Source organism: Drosophila rhopaloa, unplaced genomic scaffold, assembly GCF_018152115.1.
Source record: "Drosophila rhopaloa isolate 14029-0021.01 unplaced genomic scaffold, ASM1815211v1 contig_115, whole genome shotgun sequence".
NCBI lineage: Eukaryota > Metazoa > Arthropoda > Insecta > Diptera > Drosophilidae > Drosophila > Drosophila rhopaloa.
Window position 1 is genome coordinate 4,935,260 of NW_025334990.1, and position 11,693 is coordinate 4,946,952.

An 11,693-nucleotide genomic window follows, 5' to 3' on the forward strand; every position below is an offset into this window, starting at 1 on the left:
TGAAAAATAACAAACTTAACTTAGGTGCTAATTAATTAATTGAGTTTGGTATGTATATAAAAACTTTGTTGTTGCTCTTTTGTGGGGTATAAAATAGTTTAACTATCTAAAAGTATCAAATCGATCAATCGGAGTGGGTTAGAGTAGCAATTAATTTATATATAATTTTATGGCTGGGCCGGGGCCTTTACTAGCTGATTATCCTAGACATAGTTAATAAATATAAATTTTAGAAAACGTTTTGAACAATCTTTTCGAATGAAATAATTACAATCATTTTGGTTAGGATTAGGCTTATTTAGGTATATATGTAAAGGTATATAATGAAGAAGCGTCCTTAAAAGAGTCGAGTGCAATCGAGTGTTAAATTGTAAATGGAGTTGAGGGAAACTTCGGTGCGGTACGGAGCTTCCGTGGGTTAAGTCACATAAGTAGTAAGCCTAGTTGCAAAATTCTTCGAAAATATCACAAATTGAAATACACAATAAATAATTAATCGCATTTGGATTCGCGCAAAAGGAATCTGGTAGTTAGCAATTTGAGTTGTGGTAAATATTCGAATAGATCTTTGAGAGAGAGGTTACCTTAGGTACATGCAATGTTTCAATAGAGTCCTAAATCCACTATCATCGTGTATGTACATAATTGGTTTGTGTAAATAGTTGGAGTTCTGTGTACATTTACATTAATTTTCTTTTCTGTGTATATATATATAATTCTAGGAAAATAAGTGAAGCAAACTTTGTGCTGCATAATTGAGTCAAGTTGAATTGATGTTGCCGTTTGTGGGTGGAGTTGGTTGACTTGGTGCCGCCCTCATACCTCGATTCTTAACAATCTAACTAACTTTGGTGTCTAATTGAATTCGCTATGGCTCAGACTGAGGCTCTTGGCCTGGCCAAACTTCTGCTTCAGCTGGCTGGTGTTGGCCCGGAAGCGCTGCATCAGCTGCTGCTGCCTACCGCCGGATCTGCTGCCACTTCCTCCTGCTCCTCCTCCTGCTCCTCCCACTCCTCCCAATGCGCTGGACTGCAGCGGCGAAAGGGACGCCATTGCCGCATCAGCGCTGGTTATGGACTATGATCCCTTCAGCTTCTTCTTCGGATTGTTGCGGGTCTGATCGGTGGGCGCCGATGGGGGCAGCTCTCGATACTGGTTCTAAAAAAATTAAGTTATTCATTATTATGTTAGAAATGTTATGTTAGATTATTCGGAGCATCAGCAAAATAAATATTTAAAAAGAAACTATAAGCTGTATCATTATTTTCGAAGTTTTTGATTTGCTGATCTTGTTATAAAATAAAACTTTACAATTAAAAGATTTTTTAAAACATTAGATTGTTTAGGCAAGAACTTATTTTGGATCTCTAAAGATGACATTTTTGGTCAGTTAAAAAAATCAAACATTATTGTAATGGGTGCAAACAATTCAATAAGCTGGGAACTTTTTCAAATTATTTTAAAAAAAGCTTTTATATTAGTCTTTAAATTCAGACTGATAACTTCAATATTTTTTTTTTCTTCTATACTTTATAAGTTCAAAAGGTCACTCACAATCTCCTCGTTATCTGGCACTCGTGAGAGGAAGTCCAATAGCTCGTTGTTGGGAATGGTATTGGGTCTCAGCAAACGCCTGGAGAACTTCATCAGGCCCCAGAAGAGGAGCAGCCAGCGGAGTGGGACAAAATGCAGGACCAGAATGGCACCCAACAGGAGGACCACAGCCAGCCAGGTCAGTTCGGGGACGGAAAAGTTGAATGTGCTATGGGATACAAGAAATTCAATTAAATTGTAACGCATTTTAATATAAACAAGAGAAAACGCTATAGTCGGGTGACCCGACTATCAGATACCCGTTACTCAGGTAAAGGGAGTGCGAGGGAGATGGAGATAGAAACTTTGATCACGCATAACTTTTTAACGAATGGTCCGATTTGAAAAATTTCTTCTACATTTCGATAGGTATTGATAAACACAATAAAACTGCATTTTTACTTTTCCGAAATATTTAAATTTTTAAAATCTTATATAAGCGATTGTGGGCGTTAAAGGGGGCGTGGCACCATTTTGAAACAAACTTGCGCTGCGTAAGAACTCCTAGAATCTGCTTGCAAAATGCCAATCTTCTAGCTTTTATAGTTTCCGAGATCTCAGCGTTCATACGGACAGACAGACGGACAGACGGACAGACGGACAGACGGACAGACAGACGGACAGACGGACATGGCTAGATCGACTCGGCTAGTGATCCTGATCAAGAATATATATACTTTATAGGGTCGGAAACGCTTCCTTCTAGCTGTTACATACTTTTGCACGAATACAGTATACCCTTTTACTCTACGAGTAACGGGTATAAAAACTCTCACTTGATGGTGCTTTCGCCCAACGAGGCCAAATAACCTATGGTGTTTTGCACAGTTTGGGAGACTTCTTGGATGGCCTGCAATCTCTCCTTGATGGACTTCTTCTCTTCCTTCTCCTTGTCATCGTCATCATCTTCATCGTACTCATAATCGTAGTGTGCAGCGGCATCTGTGGTGCCCGTTATAAGGCGAACGAGCCAGTTTCTAGAGGATCAGTCAATACATTATTATAGATTATATTGCAGATAACTAGCATAACTACAAACTTTAGTATGATAAGTAGTAGAACTAGGGGTACTGTCTCCAGATCGCCATAAACACAGGCCACAATCCACAAGACGAAAGCTATGCTGGAACGCACAGGGGACTCCCACTCAAAGCAGCTCCTTTAGAAAAGAAAATAAACAGTTTAAATTAAATTAAATGTTATTTAGAAACCTTAATAAACTTACTGGACATAACGCGCTGCATCTAGGATATCCATGATAATCCCCTTGAGTCTGTTGACATTGCGCAGGAAGAGCTGTCTCTTGAATTTGGCTTCCTGCTGGATGAGTTTCTCCTCCTTCGGCTGAAGAGCTCGACAAACAGCCCTGATCTCACTCCAAACCACCGTCAGTTCCAGCTGAATTTGCGGTGAGTTTCCCTTGGCCCGCACGCACAGGTTCTTATCCTTCAGCGTGTACCATCTCTTCACTCCGCTCTTGATCCTCAGGAGGGGGATGACTAGTTTTCCCAGGAACTCGACGCGATGATCGCGATCCTCATCGAAGACGGTGATCTCCAGTACCTGTGTGATGTCTTTGACATTGCTGAAATAGGAATAAAATAAATTGATGGCCGTAAAACATAAAAAGTCATACTCACAAAGTAAATATCTTATTCCAATTAGGGGTGAGTGTTTTATACTCCGTTTGGGTTTGCAGACGGGCATTTCCCAATTCTAGAACACAAAATGGATCGGATTTTCCACCTATGTCCGCAGCAGCCAGTCCAGTGGCTCCAAAAACCTTTACAGTCAGGTGGCCCACATCGCGTAGATTTTGTAGGCATCTTAGGAATCGATATCGATCTCTTAGCAGTTGAGCCTCCCGAGGATCTTCTTTGAAAGCCTTCAAATCGCTGATCGTCTCTAAAGCTGTGGTTCCACTGATGGTGAGCATGAGGTGGACTTCACCAGGACAATCTTCAAGTGGCTTCCAAATGCCATGAGTATTCTCGCGCTGGAAAACGCTCAGGTCGATGATGGCCCTGCCATAGAGGGTATTTCGATTCCAAAGGGCCAGTTCCAGGTTTTGATCTTCATCGAAAAGGTGCAAATCGAACTGCTCCAGCCAGCGTTCCGTCCAGGAAGACTTGCTCTTGTACTTCTCATTGCCCAGCCTGAATTTATAAGCAAAAATCATTTAATATAATAACCAAAACATTAAATATGTTAATGTGATTGTAAGTGATACATGTGACACTGATCTGTTGTGGTTTCTTGCACCAAACTCACCTAAATTTAAAGTGTGTGTCATTCAGCTTGCTGCCATCTTCAGCCAGCGGCAAATCCTTGGCTTTAACCAGCAGAATGGTGACCACCGAGCTCCAGATCTGCGACTTCAATCGCTTCGATGACTCGGCCAGTTTCGAGTTGCGCTGGAAGTGCTGCAATAACTCCGGAAAATGAGCCTCGGCCACCTCCATCAATTCGTCGCACCCCTGCTCCAGTTGCTCCCTCAGCTCCTCGTGCTGGCGCCTCACATGTTTGAGCACCATGCGAGGAGCTTTCTTGCAACCGGGCCAATTGTTGCCCAACATGATCCCCGATCGAGAGCTCAATTCACAACGGACAGCGAATTACAAAGTCCCCGAAACAAACACAAAAAGCCGCGCTTAGCTCTCGACTCTCGAACAGTGACTAAAGCAATTGGCACAGAGGTCTTGCGATTGCGAGGAAAATACACTAATAACAAAATAACAAGGTATGCCGGACTAGACGACATGCATATGCATTTGTCAGTAATGGAATGTTTATAGTTAGATGACGCATCTTTACATCTAATTGTTCATTTGATTCAGTATTTATTTTAGTTCCCTTACCAGATTAGTGTAATATCATGACCTTTTAGTTAACTACTAACCATCTGAACTTTGAAAATTTTTTGAAAGTTACTTGCATTTTAACTACCTTTAAACTGACAGTTGTTTGAAAATTAATTTGCATATATTAAAAAGTTAAATTTTTTTAAAAATATTTGAACTACCATAAACTGCCATTTATGTGTGAAAATTAACTGGCGTACATTAATTAACTTTCCAAACCTATTAAATAAGGTATCACGTTTCGAGAATTCGTTTGTTTGTTTCATGGTATATTTATTATAAATTGCTTATATTGTATAGCCAACTTTAGTATTTCCCCTTCTTATAATCAATAAAATTTGATACTCTTGAATTCCCCTGCCAAATTTACATAGAGTATCTGTGCTTCGGCTTTCACCATTTCAACACAGTGTTTCCCCGTTTCCCATTTGTTTGCTTCGGAGCGCCTTCGTTGAGAGATAACATGCAATGCCAATGACAGCTCAAGCTTTTTTTGGTTGAGCCACAGCGATCGTTGGTCTCTTTACATGAAAGCTAGTCATGATGAGTTTGTCATTGTTGAAAAACAGCTCAATTGTTCGGCTTTAGTTCGAGTTAGTTGCGGCCACTGGATCAAAGTTAAAGCTTCGTGTGTGTCTACCCGGAAAAAACCCCAGTCGGCGTGTAACCAATTCAACTGAGCCATAAATAAAGTTAGTGGCTAACCAAACGCTTATAAATAAAAGGTGGGTCAAAGTCGGGGGTGGATTTGAGCTCGTCGAGAGGCAATTAAGACTGCCAGACAAAAGGTAGCGAGACAATCGCTGAGTTCACCGTGGAAAACCGCCGGGTGAAGGGCTGATTGATGGCCCAGACGAGCTGCTTCCGACTTTCCCTTCGCCCCGCAGTACCTCAGACCTACCTCCAGTTCCCAAACAATAAAGTAAATGGATTTATGAATGCCACTCACCATTTCCTTGTCCTCCTGGCTGCGCGGCCACAGCGTCAAATTGATGAGTATCTCGCCCATGCCACATCCTCCATTTCCGGCCGAGTCGCACAGTAGCAGGTGGATGTCCTCGGCCTTGCCCAGCTCCAATTGGGTTAAATCCAGCTTGGCCGAGCCCATGAAGTCGTCCTGCAGTCCCCAATCGTAGTCGAAAACCTAACGGAGGGGGAAATCAAAAAGCAAAACCGGAAATTCATTTCGATTAGATTGTGATTTGTGCTCTTGGGAATTCGTCCGGGTTTCAATCGATTATCGTTTCATACACTATGGAAACTTTAAATTCCCTGGTTGAATATTAAATTTTCTGATAAAAAAAAGCACTTAATGGCAGCGGTGGGATTCGAACCCACGCCTCCGAGGAGACTGGTGCCTTAAACCAGCGCCTTAGACCGCTCGGCCACGCTACCATGCTGAAGGCCCGCAGCCCATTTCTTATCGGCTATCGTTGACCTTATCTGGGGAAAACTATTTGTAGAGGCACATTTGAACTTGGAGCGCCCTCATCAAATTTAATGCCGTCTTAAAAGTATGAAAGGAACTTTTCTTTTAACTTTGGACACTGTAATTAAAAGCAATGTATCCCAAAACTAAAACTAACATTACAAAGATCGACCCCAAAACTAATAAGTTTGAAAGGCTTTCACCGGTAGATTACTAATTTACAACTAAAAACTTTTAATAACGTTAAAGTTAAAGAAAATTAATTATTCAAATATTTTTTTATGACTTAATAACAACTAATCTCTACGTGGTTCACCACTAAAATTGACCATAATGATAGTTAGAACTTTTATCATTAATGTTAAGTACAGAATAGCAAGTGGGGGCTAGTGGTTTATTAGTTCAAGTGCATTTGTATCATTTTTTTCCATATACAGTTTCATCTTTAGAGAATGTTGAATTTATTAATGATTATATAATTGCAGCACTCAGAAGAAAACGACGCAGGCGAGATTTTCGACCATATAAAGAAAACATGTTCTCGAAAAGCTCTAATAGACGAGTCGATTTGTTCGCAAATTGTCACAACTTATTTGTTTCTAATTAAAAATGCATTTAAAACGGCAAAAGGTAATTTAAATAGCTATTTAAGACTTATATTTTATTGATCAGAAGGTAATTATTTAATTTGTATAAAAAGAGTCATAACATATCAGTGAGTTTAGATTTATTTAGTTTTTTACTTTAATAAAAAAGTCAATGAAAAACAATTATTTTTGATGGCTAAATTGTATATAATTTTGGCATTTAGTTTTTGATATATTGAATCTAAATTAACTTAAATTAAAAATAAGCACAAATATGAAAAATAATTATTGAACACCATTTTGTGCACAGAGAGAATTCTCTGTGTAAAACAAAGCTCAACTTAATTGGAGTACCTGTCATAAACTTTCCCCGCCAACTCACCTTAACTACAATCGGCTGGAAGGGGTCCTCGATGGGCACGATGAAGACCTCGTCCCACACGGGATTCAGGTCCCGGTGAATGGTGCGCGACTTGTGCAGGAGGCGGCCGCCGACCTTGAACTTGACATAAGGATCACTCAGTCCTGCGGCAGGGACGAAAGACAAAAGAAATTTCTCGCTGCAGTGGCAGTGGTAGTGCATTGTGGCCAGTGCCTGATTAAGCACAAAGGTGTGGGCGTGGGGATAATTGGTAAGGGAATAGGGTGGTGGTGTGGGTGTTGTGTTGCTTGGGAGATTGTGCCAGCTCACCATTCTTGTCCATGGCCACCAGGTCGCTGCCGGACTTGAGATGCACGCGCAGCTGAAAGAAGACGAATTGACGTAATTGGGCTTCGCGCTTGCGACGCAGCTCTTCGGCCTGATCGATTGCAGTTGCAATTTCATTTTCATTTTTCAGTGAGTTAGAGTTGTGCAGCACAGCAAGTCGTTGGAAAAGCGTAAATCGAAAATTTCAGAAATTTTCAAGAAATTTCAGTTAGTGCCATTGAGTCAAAAAGAAAAGGCGAGAAAATCAAAGAAGCCAATTGATAACAGAAGCGAAGCGACAAATAGCCAGATGGAGGTCACCAACCTGCAGGGCCTCCAATTGCTGTTGGGTGGTCAATTCCGGCTGGTTGCATCCAGCCGAACCGTTCTCCGGATGCTCATCGATCCGGCCCTCCATGGAGCCACCGAATCGCTGGATAACCTGGGCCATCTTGGCCGTGGCTCGGAATTCCCGGGCCAGTGGAGAGCCACCGATGGTGGTGCTGCGGTGTCGAGGACTCTGCGTCACGGAACTGCTCTCGGAACTGTAGTCCGCCGCATAGTCCGTACTCTCCTCGAGGAAATCACTGGGCGACTTGCGACCGAGGCGATCTTTGCTCTTCGCCCGACTCCAGCGATGTCGGAGATTGTTGAAGAATCCGTGCGTCTTCTGCAGCACGCCCACTCCGCTGGCCACGCCCCCCGACCCGCCTCCGGCCAACTGCTGGGCTACGGCACTCTTGGCCCTCTTCGGTGATATGTGCGGCGACTCGCTGTTGTGGCAATCGTGACCATTCAACTCCGAGGCGGATTTGCTGAGATGTTTGCCCAGGCGCTGCGATTGCTGCAACTTTGGGGAGCCGTGCGGCGAGATGCGGAGCGGCGAAGTGGATCCGCTGGCGGTGAAGCTGCTGCTGCCACCGGGCTGGTGCTGCTGGAGATCCACCTCCTCCTGCTCCACCTGGTCAACGTAGTGAATGCGTGCTGGAAGCAGGTGAAAAGGGGCAGAGGGTAAGTGTTATTCCACCTGACACGCAACTCCCACAATCGATTTAACAAAAATCCAGCGACCGATTGATAAGCCAAATACTATGAAAACGGAAGTCAGATATACTCTATGCAGTATTTACTGAAATATGAGTGTTTGCAGCCTATTAAATCGCCACCCATGACATCACTGCTCTTTGGCGATTGTCTTAATTATGGGAATTACAAAGAGCAATGGGAAAGTAGAATGATTCTTGCCATTTGGCGATGCGGTCATCAAGAATAGAGAAAAGCCATGCGAGCACTTATAAAAATTAAATTTTTAATTATTTAGAAATGTAGATATAAGTTATATATTACTATATATCAAGTACGGTTTATTATATTACAAATAAATTGTGCAACCAGGAAATATGTCACTTAAGTGTCATATATATCCGTCATTAGCAATTTTGCATCTTTTTAAATATTAGTATAATTTTACATAGACTGTACTAAGTGCAGTTAAAACTTTTATAGTCCAATTAGCAGAACGAAATTTAAAATATTTTTGGTTTTTATTACCTAATTTATCACCTAGTGAAAACCAAATTTACAACATGTGACACACAATGCCACCTTTTTTGGCACATAAACTGCAACAACCAATTCCATAAATTGCAGAGCACATCGCTGAATTTTGCTTGCACAACTGCTAAGTTTCTTAAATTTACGATAAGTGGATGTGTCTTCTGCTTCCATTCAACACGCATTTGTCTTTGGTTATCCACAGAAAAATGACAGCCATTTGGTTTGTATCAAGTTGTATATATGTATAATAAATGAAAGGATTTTGCCGTGCTCCTTTTATTTATCTTTCTATATACCCCTGGGTTCCACTTTTACCTGTGGCTGGGAATATTTTATTAATTCTGTGGCACAACGCAAAGGCTTGTGGTTTCTTCGAGTTGTCGGAGGACTTGGAAGAGTTGGGGAGATGCAGCGGTTGCATGACATGGCCAACACTCGCGACTTAGGTTGAATTGAATATGTGAAATAAATAAATGATTACAGTACTTTCTGATTGCTCGAGCTCTAATTAAAGGCCAAAGGTGAAATATAAAGTTGTTTAGTTCGAGATTTTAACACGTCGTTTAACTATTTTTCAGAACTTGCTGGGTTATGATTTATGTATTGAAAGACTTGGATGATTTTCACGATTTTCCAACGCGGAGCTTGGCGAACTGCACGCTGGCAGTGCCCCTAGAAGACTGCTTCGGATTCGGGTTTGCTGTCTGCCGTTTTGGTTCCATCCACGCCCCCTGACCCACCGCCCCCTTTTTGCAACCGTAACTTTTGCTCTCCTTTGGCATTTGTTATTGTTAACGAAGGCGCACATACAGTTACAGTTTATGCCACGAATTCGAGTGTGTGTGTGTGGCATTGAGTTGAATGGGGTGAGTGGGTGGTGGTGGGAGGTGGGTGTTGTTGCGGGTGCTCTTGGGCGGCTTTGCGGGTGGCTTTTTGCCGGCCTTTCCCCTTTTGCATTATTAATACCCTGCGATGCTGCAGCTGGTTTTATTTCTCTCATAAGCCGCGCAAATTGGAAAAGCATCCAACGATGGCGTCACCAAATGCAAATGTGGATGTGAGCCTGTTAGTGGGATAAACGACAAAGCTTTACGCACCCCGAACAAAAAAGCTTTACATTTTCGGTATTTTCTCGGATATCTTACACATTTCGTTTTATTTTAATGAATGAAATGGAAGCGAAAAGCGAGAGAACGCAATGGTGGGGTGGCGAAACAATTCTCTGGGGGCTTGAAGTCCTGGCCAGGACTCTTGTGTTGCAATAACAAATTTCATGTCTCTCTTGTGCAACCGAATGCCTTTGCATATAATTTCAATTAATTTAATGCAGGGCAACTGCAGATTTCCCAACGCCCACATTCAGGTGTGGCTTTTTCCCCCTGGCCGCACCCAAGCAATTCCGTATATTTGTGGCGAACTATTCCTAAGGGGGCACTTTGTGGAATATGTGCCTGCCATCAATTTGCCACACACCACACATATGTTTCATCAACTTTTTTGGTGTTGTTTGCGTCGCACACCAACAAAATTCCTTTGGGCATTATAGTTTCGGACGCCAGTGTTCAGCCCATAGAAGTGTTGCATACTTCTGGGCTTACAAGTGTTCTTGCTGCTTGCTACAAAATAAATTGACTTGAACCTTGGCCGCGCGCTGCAATTAGCTAACTTTTGGTCCCGAGCCGGCAAAAGTTTTAGGCCATAAACCTTGGGGCGGAAGAAAAAGTTCTTTCAAATTATCGCACATACGCCATGTGGAGAGCACTCATTTAATATCATTAACAATGGCAAGCGGCATTTCGTTAGCCTAATGATCACATCTGCAGCACGTGCTTTCGATAAGGATAAAAAGCGAATGTTTTACCGTCCTTTTTACGGCCAATATAATGAAATTGTATATTGGGGCATATCCTTTCCAACGCTTGAGGTTCATAAACGCAGCGTCATTAATGCTTTTGTTTTAAGGCCATATCATCAATTATGGATTTGACATGGTGCACGGAATTGGTTTATAACACAACTTTTGTCAATAAATCAAGCTCGAGGTCAGTCATCAATTATTTAGACATGGGTCAGCCAGTGTCATATGGCACTAATATGACTGTCTCTTTCGCACTTTCACTGTGCCTCTCTTTCTCCATGCTCACCTGTTGACTTTTTCTGACATTTCAGCGATTCTATTTCCGTGAGACTGCACTGAGAGAAAGGACTCTAGTTAAATGCTGCAGTCATTATTTTCAAATCAAAAATATTGGGCACTAAGCTTAGTTCAAAGTTATTACTGAAATGTAATTATTTAAAGTAAGTAAAATCACTTAATAATAAAACAAGAGAGAACGCTATAGTCGGGTGCCCCGACTATCAGATACCCGTTACACAGGTAAAGGGAGTGCGAGGGAGATGGAGATAGAAACTTTGATCACGCATAACTTTTTAACGAATGGTCCGATTTGAAAAATTTCTTCTACATTTCGATAGGTATTGATAAATACAATAAAACTGCATTTTTACTTTTCCGAAATATTTAAATTTTTAAAATCGTACATAAGCGATTGTGGGCGTTAAAGGGGGCGTGGCACCTTTTTGAAACAAACTTGCGCTGCGTAGGAACTCCTAGAATCTGCATGCAAAATGCCCATCTTCTAGCTTTTATAGTTTCCGAGATCTCAGCGTTCATACGGACGGACAGACGGACAGACAGACAGACGGACAGACGGACATGGCTATATCGACTCGGCTAGTGACCCTGATCAAGAATATATATACTTTATAGGGTCGGAAACGCTTCCTTCTAGCTGTTACATACTTTTGCACGAATACAATATACCCTTTTACTCTACGAGTAACGGGTATAAATATCTAATCTAATTTGTTAAAAACATATTAAAAGTTGGGAAACAGAAAAGCTGAAATAACTTTCTATTTTAAGAAGCAGAATAAAAATATCTTACACTACAATAATCTTAAATCAAAGTAGATAT

At 41.6% G+C, this 11,693-nt stretch overlaps 1 protein-coding gene and 1 non-coding gene across 3 annotated transcripts; both read right to left on the reverse strand.

Annotated features, from left to right (window-relative positions):
- Positions 1-17: 17 nt before the first annotated feature.
- LOC108053399 (multiple C2 and transmembrane domain-containing protein) lies at positions 18-9,368 on the reverse strand. Of its 2 annotated transcripts, none has more exons than XM_017136040.1 (12): positions 9,031-9,368; positions 7,484-8,142; positions 7,162-7,213; positions 6,853-6,995; positions 5,404-5,598; positions 3,865-4,016; positions 3,234-3,749; positions 2,819-3,178; positions 2,633-2,752; positions 2,370-2,570; positions 1,555-1,762; positions 18-1,158 (listed from the first exon to the last, which is right to left on the reverse strand). In XM_017136040.1, exons 1-12 carry the CDS (start codon positions 9,134-9,136, stop codon positions 1,078-1,080), a joined length of 2,793 nt encoding a protein of 930 aa, XP_016991529.1. In that variant the 5' UTR covers positions 9,137-9,368; the 3' UTR covers positions 18-1,077. The 2 variants fall into 2 exon arrangements, with proteins under 2 accessions (XP_016991529.1, XP_016991528.1); XM_017136039.1 differs by having other exon boundaries at positions 7,162-7,270.
- Trnal-aag lies at positions 5,768-5,849 on the reverse strand. Its single transcript has one exon. It is a non-coding gene; the product is annotated as a tRNA-Leu (tRNA).
- Positions 9,369-11,693: the final 2,325 nt, after the last annotated feature.